The 13,479-nt window shown below is 40.3% G+C and overlaps 1 protein-coding gene across 4 annotated transcripts in view; it reads left to right on the top strand.

Moving 5' to 3' along the window:
- Positions 1-13,479, top strand: part of ccdc66 (coiled-coil domain containing 66) — a 191,430-nt gene that overhangs the window by 169,639 nt on the left and 8,312 nt on the right. For all 4 annotated transcript variants that reach the window (XM_067416338.1, XM_067416339.1, XM_067416337.1 and 1 more), the window contains 9 exons: positions 1,961-2,071; positions 2,204-2,335; positions 6,243-6,463; positions 6,544-6,628; positions 6,729-6,890; positions 9,789-9,951; positions 10,028-10,147; positions 10,281-10,750; positions 11,415-11,458. In XM_067416338.1, the coding sequence (XP_067272439.1) occupies positions 1,961-2,071; positions 2,204-2,335; positions 6,243-6,463; positions 6,544-6,628; positions 6,729-6,890; positions 9,789-9,951; positions 10,028-10,147; positions 10,281-10,750; positions 11,415-11,458 (1,508 nt within the window). The remainder of the gene's footprint in view (positions 1-1,960; positions 2,072-2,203; positions 2,336-6,242; positions 6,464-6,543; positions 6,629-6,728; positions 6,891-9,788; positions 9,952-10,027; positions 10,148-10,280; positions 10,751-11,414; positions 11,459-13,479) is intronic.

Below are 13,479 nucleotides of genomic sequence, written 5' to 3'. Positions count from 1 at the left end.
ATATTTTATATTTAGTCCGAGAGCTTTCTGTCCTTAGAATGTAAGTGTATGCCCACTTGCTGTCCACGTCCAGAATGTATTACATTACATTGTAATGAAAACATCATCACAGTAGTCCATATGTGACATCAGTGGGTTAGTTAGACTCTTTTGATGCGTCCAGAATACATTTTGGTCCAAAAATAACAAAAAATACGACTTTATTCAGCATTGTCTTCTCTTCCGCGTTCCTCAAATAAAGAATCAAACGGTCATGATTCAAGATTCGGATCCGCGTGTCAAACTGTCAAACTGCTGAAATCACGTGACATTGGTGATATGAATCAATACGCTGATTCACAACCGTTTAGGGGTGTCCCCGACTAAGGATTTACACATTCGAATCAGAATTTTCGAATCTCTCTATAGTCGACTGATAGTCGAATCATCTATGTGTGTGTAAACCATAGACCGGAAAAAAATAAACGGTATAAACGAAGGGCAGGACACTAGTCAGCAGGAGGCTAAGACTATATTTATTTTACTTTACACACGGCACACAGCCACCACTTTTAATAAAGTGATCAAAACTATACACTACACATTCGTAAATTAACCGTTCTCTCATAACATTTAAACGCCACGATCGAAACACAGAACATCACACAAATATATAAAAGAACATTTGAATAAATACACCTAAAAAATACCTGCCTAGAGAGGAAAAGAACACTTTGAGTGCGTTTATATGCATGTCCTTAAGCCGATTGTGCCTAAATGGGGTTGCGCACCGGACTGAAGCTCAGCGCCGTGTCTCCGGTATCTCAGATAACCAGGCAGACGTGAACGTTATGTACGCGCAAGCTCAATTTTGAATCGACTTCTGACAGAAGAGCTGCACGATGAGTGTATCTTGTAGCACAGGGTGAAATCAGTATGTACATTCACGATTTGAGGGAAATATACATTTAATCGGCGTGGACAGGCATCAAATGCCGCCGTCGGTGTATATGTGTTCGAATTATAAAGGCGCGGCGTATCCGGTGCGAAGCTCCGCTCAGCGCCGCGAGTCCCGCGACACGTCTTTATAACACTAATATTGAGCACCCCCATATTGCCAAAATGGTATAATCCTCGTTTCATAACTGACCATGAGATCAGTGGTCGAATCCGGTCCTGCATATCGATGCATCGAATCTTTGACAATTAGGGGTCACCTCTACAACCGTTTGAATCTTTATTTGAGGTTTGAAAACAAACGTGGAAGAGAAGACAATGCTGAATAAAGTCAAAGTTTTTGTTATTTTTGGACCAAAATGTATTTCCGACGCTTCAAAAGAATCTAACTAACAAACTGATGTCTCATATGGACTACTGTGATGATGTTTTTATTCCCTTTCTGGACATGGACAGTATAGTGTGCATACACTTACATTCAAGGGACAGAAAAGCCTCGGACTAAATCTAAAATATCTTAAACTGTGTGTGAAGATGAACGGAGGTCTTACGGGTGTGGAACGACATTAGGGGACATTTCAATATGAAATATATTGCTGTAAAAAGTACAATATTATGTTTTTGAAGATTGTGGAGTAAGAGTTTCCAAAGAAGAACACTGATAAAGTACATATACTTGAAAAACAAAATTACTTGGAAAGTGAATGTAAGCACACTATACTGTCCATGTCCAGAAAGGGAATAAAAACATCATCACAGTAGTCCATATGAGACATCAGTGGGTTAATTAGAGTCTCTTGAAGCATCGGAAATACATTTGGGTCAAAAAATAACAAAAACTACGACTTTATTCAGCATTGTCTTCTCTTCCGGGTTTGTTTTCAATCCTCAAATAAAGATTCAAATGGTTATGAACCAGTGAATCGATTCGGATTGCGTGACAAACTGCTAAAATCACGTGACATTAGCGATCCGAATTCTGAATGTGTCTATGTATAATTGAGATTATTTGCATTACATGCAGGACGGGATGAGCACACGGACGGCTGCTGGAATAGAGAGTTGGCAGCGCAGAGCTCCAGCTCAGACTCCGCGAGATCTGCCCGCTGCCATCCGCTCGGTCTTTATTGTGGGGGTGATGTTTCAGCATTTACTTACTTGCATCTTATTTTTTGGCAAACTCAAAACAAGTCCACCGTAATGACTCTACAATAGATGGATTTGAATGATGTTTGACTGGTATCTGTGGTGCTTGATGTGTGTACAGGAAGCAGCTCCTGTGGAGGACATGTTCAACGCTCAGAGAGAGGAACAGCAGAGACAATGGGTACAGGAACTGGACCGGCAGAGAGAAGAGGCCAAACTACGCCGACAACGAGACAAAGAAATGAACAGCCAGGTGAACTCATCCCACACTGATTCCAGTCCAGTTTATTTTTATAGCACTCTAAAGGAAGTGTATGTAAGATTGTGTCCAAAACTGGTACTGCAGTCACTATCCCCTCTCCCACTCCCCCTCACTCGAGGTTGCCAGATCGGCTGCAGGATCAGCAGGACCGTTTGTAGATCTGCAGCTGTGGTAACTAGAGCAGATCTCGCAACCCAGATGCCCAAGCACTACTGACTCCGTGATTGGTCGATGGTGGAGGGCGGAGCTTCAGGCCAAAACACAACATATCAACATCAGTTGAGCTGCAACAACAACTTTTAAATGACAATATCCTGGCCGGACTACTGTTGTCAGAGATATAAGTATTTGAACTTAACATGATTTCTCAATGTCTAGCGACATATCAGGGCCATTTTATGATTAATTGAATTAGATTTCTTACATACATTTCCTTTAAACAATACAAATTGCTTCAAAACTGCTTTACAATAAAACGTAAGTATCTCAAAATTCAGTTTCAGGAATCATTGATTTTCATTTTAAGCTAAAGCAGGGTGGGCACGATTAATAGACTGTTACTTGTCAGACTGTACAAACACGATCACCGCTGTAAGCCATGTCACACTGTAAGATCTCAGTTGTCATTACTGTCAGTCTGGTACGGTTGTCAAGACGTGTTAAAAACGCACACAAAAAGACTTGTCCAAAGTTTTACATCATCAGTCCGTGTTAAGTGACGGTGAGCTGCGTTTATGTGTGGCATTGAACAGGGTGTCCGCGGGGTTTTAAAAAGTATTAAAAAGTGATAAATCAAAATTGTCAAATTTAAGGCCATTAAAAGTGTTAAATTTGGTCTCATAGGTATTATTTTTTTCCAAATTAGGTATTATTTTTTCAGACTATCAGGTGTCCTATTCTGATTGAAATTGTATCTGCGTTCGGCGTTAGTTCGTTTAAATATGGGCTTTAGCATATCTGGGCACATAATCAAAGATCTTTCGTCTCCGTCTCAACCATGGTCTCAACGTATGTTTGATGCTGACGTCATATTCAGTGGTCGTTCGGCATCCTCTCAGAGCACAGCGCGCACAACAGACGTGGCTGGCTTACGTTTTATTTTAGACTTGCTTCAAGGCATATCTTCAACGACTGTCCTCATAAGAGCAATCTTAAACGATGTATATATATATATATATATATATAGTCTAAAATGAACAAAGAGTTGTGAGAGAATGAGGCGCGATCCATAGACAGTATAAACAGTGAGATCCGCGTGTCTGTCTGCTCTTAAAGGGACAGCAGCCAATAAAGCTTCCTGTCAGTAAAGTTAAAGAACAAAGGGAACAGAGAAAATGACTCGCTGGGCTTGACTAAATAACTTTTGTAGCTTTAATAAGGATTAAATATTTAATTTATAGTTTATGCAGTGCAGACTGCATATAACTTTGATAACTGTATTAAATTTCTGTATATTTCCTTACTGTTAAGACAGGAAGGGCAGGAATAAACATGACATTTATTATGGGTTTATGTTAGCATTGTTTTAAGTTTACTTAAATTAAAAACTGTTATATTTTTGAAGCCTAATAATGAATGTAAAAAAAAAAATCAGTAACTGTATTGATATCAGTAATACTGGCCTTCATTCATAAAAAGATGCCATTTAAACAAGTATTTAAAATATACTGTCTTTATGTTGTTTCTACATTAATTTGATTAACTGTGGAACTATGATATTAAAAATGTATTAAAAACGTACAAAAACTTTTTTTTATTGCGATTAATCACAGAAAAAATGTGTGATTAATCTAATTAAAGTTTTTAATCGATTGACAGCACTAGTTTTTAGTATTTTGTTTAATTCAACAACTTATCACAGTTATAGAAATGTAGTATTTGGCTCAGGTTTTGTTGTTGGGAAAAAAACACTAAATAATTTAATTGCTGAATTACCAATTATTAATTGAAATCAGATGTGTGTGCAGTAATGCTTCTCCTCAACCAACCTTTGTGAATGTTGAGATCTATGATAACTTATAACAGATTTCCTCCTTGTGTCGATTCTAAATCTATTCTTTTTTGTATGTTATATATGTCAAAATCTATGTAAATAATAGAAAGGTCGCTGATTAACACTTCACAATTCAGTGTCGTGATGGTTTTAAAAAATATTCTAAAGTTAGTAAAAAAGGTATTAAAAAGTAGTAAATTTAACTTAAGGATTGCTGTATATACCCTGTTGAAAAAACAATCTGTAGCGTTAATTTTGATCATAGCGTTGTCTTTAAAAAAAAAAGGAAAGGAAAAAGCGAAGTGTATGTGTATGGAGCAAGTAGTGGTTTGTTAACCAGTCAGGTTGTGCACTCCTATTGGTTTTTGATTTAACATTAGTCATAGGAGAAGTTAGACTGTTTTTCAAATCTTCTGTTCTGACAAGACAGAATTTAAAATGTACGGGTAGTATGGGCTATGAAAATAAATCTGCAAATGTTTATCCTTTTGATCTTTCATAAATAAAATTAAATAAATCACAAAATCTAACCGTTCATTGAAGTGAAAGAATGGGGGCATTTGAAACATTTATTTCATTATTTTTCTCCAAAACATGTTGGACACAATTATTGGCACCTCTAGAATTTTGGCACCTCTAGTGTCCCATTAATTTTAAAATTAAGCACACCAGTCACTAGGAACACGAAATTGCCTAGCTATGAAGTATAAAAATGACAACACAAAGACTAAATCCCCCAATCATCCTCCCAATGAGTAAAAGCACAGAATATAGTTCTGACGTGCAGCAAAAGATTGTTGAGTTTCACCAAATAGAAAGTGGCCGTAAGAAAACTGATAAAGCATTGAAAATCCCCATTTCCACCATCAGGACAATAATTAACTAAAGATGTTCTGAATCTGCCTGGAAGAGGATGTGTTTATATCCTCCTAATCCACGAGAGGAGGAGTGTTTGAGTGGACAAAGATTCTCCAAGAAGCATTTGCAGATAACGGTGACAGACTCATATGTCAGAGGATACAATAGTCTAACCATGATGTGAAGAAGGATTTTAGTTGCGCTCGTTGTCATATACTTTTGATTAAAGGGTTAGTTCATCCAAAAATGAAAACTTGATGTTTATCTGTTAACCCCCAGTGCATCCAACATGTAGGTGTGTTTGTTTCTTCAGGAGAACACAAATGAAGATTTTTAGCTCAACCGTTGCTGTGTGCCAGTCATATAATGATGTGAATGGGTAACAACTCTATGAGAGCAAAACAAACAAACAAAAAAACATGCTTAGACAACATGCACAAAGAGTCCTGTGGCTCATGACGACACTGATATCTTAAGACACGAAACAATCAGTTTGTGTGAGAAATCGAGCCGTATTTATAGCATTTTTCACCTCCAATACAACGCTATATCCAACAGCCTTCACACGCTTCACTTCCGGTAAGGTCAATAATACAAGCTCTGGCGTAGTTTACGAGATTCACTTCTGGTGTTGGCATAAACTACACCAGATCGTGTATTATTGACCTTACCGGAAAAGAAGCGTGTGAAGGCTGTTGGATATAGCGTTGTATTTGAGGCAAAACATGATATAAATACGGCTCGATTTCTCACAGAAACCAATCGGTTCCTGTCTTAAGACATCAATGTGTCGTCAGGAGCAGCAGGGTTTTTGTGCATGTTGTCTAAGCATGTTTTTTTGTTTGTTTGTTTTGCTCTCATAGAGCTGTTACCCATTCACATGCATTATATGACTGGCACACAGCAACGGTTGAGTTAAAAATCTTCATTTGTGTTCTCCTAAAGAGAAACAAACACACCTACATGTTGGATGCACTGGGGGGTCAGCAGATAAACATCACATTTTCATTTTTGGGTGAACTAACCCTTTAACCTCTGCCTCCACAGGTTGAGGACATGGAGCGATGGGCCATTCATTTTGACTCTCTGCACCAGCCCTCCACAGTGGGCCCTGAGCGCGGCGTGCCTGACATGAGCAGCTGTCTGTCCCATCATCGCTCTGTTTCAGGAGCCCTGTCCACTGCATGGGAGGGCGTGAGTGCGTTTGGAGCGGACAGTTTGGGGAGGGCCAGCGTTGACACCACTCAGGGAACCCATCAGAGATCCAGGTCAGTTAGCTGACCTCAGTTAGTCTGGCTTGTTCAAAGGTTTTATGGAAATAAAAATGCCCTTGTAATTTGTTGTTTAGTCATCTTCGCACAATGACAGCTTTGCTGGACCCCGCTCAGATCGAGGAACGAGAACGCCGGAGACTCAAACAGCTTGAGCACCAGGTAGGATTCATCCCTTGATCAAACTGACAGGAAATCACTGCTGTACAGTTTTTATCATATTTAAACATTTCTGAGCTCTATAATAATGTGTGATGTGTAGCGAGCAATTGAGGCTCAAGTAGAGGAGCGCAGACGTCAGAAAGAGAAAGAGGAGGCCACACGACGAGCACAGGAACAAGAAGAGGAGAGGAGGGTTGAAAGAGAGCGAGAGCGACTCCAGCAGCAGTATATAAACGACTCGGAGAAACAGCGAAACAAAGAGGTAAAAAGCTAATTAGGGGCCAAACAACGAAGTGATCAGGAGATATAAAAAAGGGCTATTGGGTCTTCCCATGTAAAATCAACCAAATTTCAGAAACTTCCCCGACTCAAAAAGTATTTTGACTTGGCTTACAGTATACATACATACAGTGGGTACGGAAAGTATTCAGACCCCTTAAATGTGGTTCCTCTTTGTTATATTGCAGCCATTTGCTAAAATCATTTAAGTTAATTTTTTTTCTCATTAATGTACACACAGCACCCCATTTTGACAGAAAAACACATAATTGTTGACATTTTTGCAGATTTATTAAAAAAGGAAAACTGAAATATCACATGGTCCTAAGTATAAAGGGAATGCATCGATGTCACTTTCCCGCCGGAACACGCCCCCTCAGCCTGGGCTGGGTGGCAGAAGAGCTGCTGTGTGACCGCAACTTTTAGAGGAAAACGCGAGTATAGCAAACAATTATCAGTTTAAACTAAAGGCTGGGCTCGATATAGTGGTCCTTACAACTACCACAGATTCAGTGATCCATGGATAATGACATGCAGCCAGGAATCGTCTTTTCCTGACATTTTTATGAGCCTGATTTCGGCATGATTATTTATAACTGATCAGTCATCACATTTTTCGAGTGAATCCCACTTGTATATGTGGATGGGTCAGTGTATTGAAGCGTGTATTTGGCCGCTTGCCACGAATGGAAAACAAAATTGTATTCAAATTCTGAATACAAGACCTATTAATAAAAAATAAATAATAACTATATTGCCCAGACAGCGTGCAAAGAGTGCTCCCTTTATAATCACTAAAAGTTGTTACTCATTCAAAAAACACAATCACACAGATTTCCGCAGTGAAGCTGGTATACAATGAAGCTCTTATTTTCACAATGATAGATATCAACGAACATGTCTGTGATTGACTACATCACTCACCGAGGCGAAAACACGTTGGAAATGTAATCATTTCACAAGTGCAAATACAGATACACACTGGATCATTTGCTAGCTCCTTTTTGCTGATAATATGCAATTATTACGAATTATAACGGAGGATTACATATCCTAGACAAGCAGTTATGGGCAGCGCTTCCCTCTTAAAGCAGAAGCAGCAGCAGGTTGGTGGTTTGAGTGAGAAAATTGCACGCTATTATCAAGTCCGTCTCAAGCTCGGAACTGCGATGTCCATTGGGTCCGTGGACAAGCCTCCCCCTACCCCCTTTGTGTGCTGCCTCAGTCTTTTTGCCACTCAGCGGGGCGTAATCGCAGTCGCTCCAGCTGACAGTGACGTCAAGTGCATTCCCTCTATTCAGACCCTTTTGCTGTGACACTCATATTTAACTCAGGTGCTGTCCATTTCTTCTAATCATCCTGGAGATGGTTCTACACATTCATTTGAGTCCAGCTGTGTTTGATTATACTGATTGGACTTGATTAGGAAAGCCACACACCTGTCTATATAAGAACTTACAACTCACAGTGCGTGTCAGAGCAAATGAGACTCATGAGGTCAAAGGAACTGCCTGAAGAGCTCAGAGACAGAATTGTGGCAAGACACAGATCTGGCCATGGTAACAAAAAAAATTATGCTGCACTTCCTAAAAGTACAGCAGCCTCCATAATCCTTAAATGGAAGATGTTTGGGACGACCAGAACTCTTCCTAGAGCTGGCGGTCTGGCCAAACTGAGCTATCGGTGGGGAGAAGAGCCTTGGTGAGAGAGGTAAAGAAGAACCCAAAGATCACTGTGGATGAGCTCCAGGGATGCAGTCAGGAGATTGGAGAAAGTTGTAGAAAGTCAACCATCACTGCAGCCCTCCACCAGTCAAGGCTTTATGGCAGAGTGGCCCGACGGAAGCCTCTCCTCAGTGCAAGACACAGGAAAGTTTGCCTAAAAAACACCAAGATGGTGAGATATAAGATTCTCTGGTCTGATGAGACCAAAATAGAACTTGTTGGCCTTAATACTAAGCGGTATGTGTGGAGAAAAAGATCACCTGTGCAATACAGTCCCAACAGTGAAGCATGGTGGTGGCAGCATAATGCTGTGGGGGGGTGTTTTTCAGCTGCAGGGACAGGACAACTGGTTGCAATCGAGGGAAAGATCAATGCGGCCAATTACAGGAATATCCTGGACAAAAACCTTCTCCAGAGGGCTCAAGACCTCAGACTGGGCCGAAGGGTCACCTTCCAACAAGACAATGACCCTAAGCACAGCTAAAATAATGAAGAAGTGGCTTCACAACAACTCCATGACTGTTCGTGAATGGCCCAGCCAGAGTGACTTAAACCCAATTGAGCATCTCTGGAGAGACCTTAAAATGGCTGTCCACCAACGTTTACCATTCAACCTGACAGAACTGGAGAGGATCTGCAAGAAGGAATGGCAGAGGATTCCCAAATCCAGGTTTGAAAAACGTGTTCCCAAAAAAAACCTCATGGCTGTATTAGATCAAAAGGTGCTTTTACTAAATACAGAGCAAAGGGTCTGAATACTTAGGACCAGGTGATATTTCAGTGTTTCTTTTTTAATAAATCTGCAAAAATGTCAAAAATTCTGTGTTTTTCTGTCAATATGGGGTGCTGTGTGTACATTATTGAGATTTTTTAAAACTTTTTTACTTTTTTTACTAAATGATTTTAGCAAATGGCTGCAATAAAACAATGAAAAAGTTCAGGGGGTCTGAATACTTTCCGTACCCACTGTATATCCTTTTAATATCCTTTTAGATTCTGATTCTTAACAAACATTTATTTTGGTATCTTAATAGACTTGGGAGGGGCTCATAGAAATTTTGTTTCTCTTGTTTCAAAAGATAAAGAAAAATGGTAGGATCCATTTTTTTAATTTTTATTTTATTTCGAATATGAAAGTTGTGAAAAATGTATTCCAGGAGGTGCAGTCACGTAAAACTGAGGAGCTTTATCTGAGCATTCAGAGAGCCCAAGACGAGGCGTTTAAAGACAAACACTTCCAGAGAATCAGAGACTTGGCCAAGAAAGGGCACGATGTGTCCAAACTACTAAACAGCCTGGAAGGAGACTCGCTGTCACAGGGTATGGTAGGAAAGAAACATTTGCTTTGCATTTTCAACATTTTGAATGCATTGTTATAAAGTAATAGCCCTTTTAGCCCTCAGCGGTCCAGATTTACCTGCTACATCAGCAATCTTAACATCGTCCAAGAGTCAAACCCAGAGGATGACACCTCCTTCCACAACATCTCCAAGAAAAGACACTGCTGTTCAGACAGGTTTGTTTGTTTGATGAGTAAATTGACATAATTCAAACTTGTGTTTAAAAAAATGTATTAAAAATGACAAATGCACTAGCATAATATCCACACTGTATCAGCAGTGGCATAATATCCATCTATGATTTTTCAGAGATCAGTCATCAGCCTGGGAATGAGACTGTTAGAGATGATTATAAACAATCTCCTGCTGCAGTAATACACACAGCTCCTCCCAACACTATAAATGGCAAGAAATCCCATCATGGTGAGGTAAAAGCATCTGAAAAGTGCAACGATCATCTGCGTACTGCACCTAAAGAAGCCGGAGCCGACCTTTATGAGCCTTACGCACGGACCGGAAGGAACCAGAAGCTGGGAAAAAAACCAGAGTGGAACACACAGCGACCTAGTAAAGCTTTCGTCCCAGCGTCCGAAAGGTATCCTGAAGCCTTGAAGAGACACAGGCAGGAGAGCAGGAGACAGAGGCAGATAGAGCTCATGACGCTGGTGGAAAGAAACACACTCTCTCGAACACCACAGCCAGAGACGCTGCCACCAGCATACATTGTCCAGAATCACAGACCTGAAGCACAAACACACAGAAATTCACCAAAACTACAGGTGCCAGTTCGCTATTCATAGTATTCAAGAATTCTTGCGTAGCGTTGGGAACCAAAAAAAGTAGAGATCAGTTACTTATCAAGTACTAAAAGGAAAGTTAAAGGACAACTCCATTGAGAAATCAACCTAAGGGTAATTAACAGATGGTTACCGATTACGTGTTTACAGACAGCAGCCATCTTGGAAAACAGTCTCGACTAGTCGAGCCACGAACGCTGTGCTAAGTGAGCTGGTCGATAGGAATTAAGTTTGTGAAATCTAATTACATGGATAATTTAATTTGTATTTATTTATTTTCTCTGCTGCGTTCAGTGTTTTCGTCCGGAAACAACCGACCATATGAGACTCCAAGTCACAGTTCATCACTTAGCACAGCGTTCGTCGCTCGACTGGTTGAGACTGTTTTCCAAGATGGCGCCTGTCTGTGTTTTTAGAGATAAAACTCTTTACATTCGATTTTCATGAAAACGTATCCCAGAGAATGATCTACTCGGTAACCATCTGTTAATTACCCCTAGGGTCATTTCTCACCAGAGTTGTCCTTTAAAGTATTTAGAACCAGAACCATTGTTAAGTTCCTTACAGTTCCCATTCCTATAAATGCATGTAGTGCAAACCCGTTCATGTCAGACTGTTGATTTCATTTTTTTTCTTCTTTGTTTAGAGTGAAAATCAACTCCAACAAATGTCAGCCTTCAGTGCTGAAAGGTGAGTGGAGCTTGAAGCTATTTTAGATTTCTGATGAACTTTTTACTTCAAAACAAGAATACATAAAGACTCAAATTTATTGTTTAGAGTTAACTCTCCAAAAAGCTACATCACTGTAATAGACTAGAGTGAGTATTTAAAGGATTAGTTCACCCAAAAATGAAAAGTATTTCATTAATTACTCACCCTCATGTCGTTGCACACCCCTAACACCTTTGTTCATCTTCGGAACATAAATAAAGATATTTTTGTTAAAAGCTGATGGCGGAAAAAGGCTTCAGAAAGGCATTGTCAGTATATTTCCTTAGACCCACTCACAAGACCCATAAAAGGACCCATTACAAGGTCCATCTCACTACAGTGGCTGTACAATAATTTTATCGAATGGCGAGAATAGTTTTTGTGCGCAACAAAATCAAAAAAATTACTTTATTCGCCAAGTTATTGTCTTCCGTGTAGGTCTCTGACGTGAACTCACCTGGAACTCAGGCGATAGCGGCGCTCCTCCTCTTCTGGATTTTGTAGTCAAACGGTGGAGCTGCGTCATATTCTCGCGCATGCGTCCAGTTCATGTCAATAACTTGGTGGATAAAGTTATGTTGATTTTTTTTGCGCATAACTTTTTTCGTCGCATTGTAAAATTATTGTACAGCCACTGTAGTGAGATGGACTTTGTAACGACATCTTTAGTGCCTTTTATGGCCTTTTCTTGTGAGTGGGTCAGTGGAAATATACTGAATGCCAATGGAGGCCTTTCTGAAGCCTTTCTCAGCCATCAGCTTTCAACAAAAGTATCTTCTTTGTGTTCTGAAAATGAACGAAGGTCTTACGGGGGTCGAACGACATGAAGGTGCTTGACACCCTGCTATTTTGCAAGTTCTCCCACTTGGAAATCAAGGAGGGGTCTGAAATTGTCATCGTAGGTGCATGTCTACTGTGAGAGACATAATCTAAACAAAAAAAATCCAGAAATCACAATGTATGATTTTTTAAACTATTTATTTGTATGATACAGCTGCAAATAAGTATTTTAACACCTCAGAAAATCAATGTTAATATTTGGTACAGTAGCCTTTGTTTGCAATTAAAGAGGTCAAACATTTCCTGTAGTTTTTCACCAGGTTTGCACACACTCCAGGAGGGATTTTGGCCCACTCCTCCACACAGATCTTCTCTAGATCAGTCAGGTTTCTGGCCTGTCGCTGAGAAACATGGAGTTTGAGCTCCCTCCGAAGATTCTCTATTGGTTTTAGGTCTGGAGACTGGCTAGGCCACGCCAGATCCTTGATATGCTTCTTACAGAGCCACTCCTTGGTTATCCTGGCTGTGTGCTTCGGGTCATTGTCTTGTTGGAAGACCCAGCCTCGACCCATCTTCAATGCTCTAACTGAGGGAAGGAGGTTGTTCCCCAAAATCTCGCAATACATGGCCCCGTTCACCCTCTCCTTAATACAATGCAGTCGCCCTGTCCCATGTGCAGAAAAACACCCCCAAAGCATGATGCTACCACCCCCATGCTTCACAGTAGGGATGGTATTCTTGGGATGGTACTCATCATTCTTCTTCCTCCAAACACGTTTAGTGGAATTATGACCAAAAAGTTCTATTTTGGTCTCATCTGACCACATGATTTTCTCCCATGACTCCTCTGGATCATCCAAATGGTCATTGGCAAACTATAAGACGTTTAAGTTAACTATAAGACTATAAGTCGGTGGGCGGGGCTTAACATAATGACGGCAGAGTTGTGTTTGTGTGCTACTCGTAAACACAGATGCTGGCGAACGGCGGTCTTTCGAATCGGCTTTGGCCGCGACTCTGGAAGACTTGGAGTTAACCTTTTCTCTGAGAAAAGAACAAATAACGGCACTGAAGTCAATCTTAAAAAGGGAAGATGTGTTCTGAGTTTAGCCGACCGGATACAGCGAAAGTTTAATCTGTCTACTACCTCCCCTTCACGTTGCTCTGGTTGGTTGTAGTGCTATCCAGTTGTGTGCACGCCGTGAAACAAGCCGTGTTTG

This window comes from Pseudorasbora parva, chromosome 14 (genome assembly GCF_024679245.1).
Source record: "Pseudorasbora parva isolate DD20220531a chromosome 14, ASM2467924v1, whole genome shotgun sequence".
NCBI lineage: Eukaryota > Metazoa > Chordata > Actinopteri > Cypriniformes > Gobionidae > Pseudorasbora > Pseudorasbora parva.
Note: the sequence above shows the minus strand (reverse complement) of the source record. Positions and strands in the feature narration are given on the sequence as shown.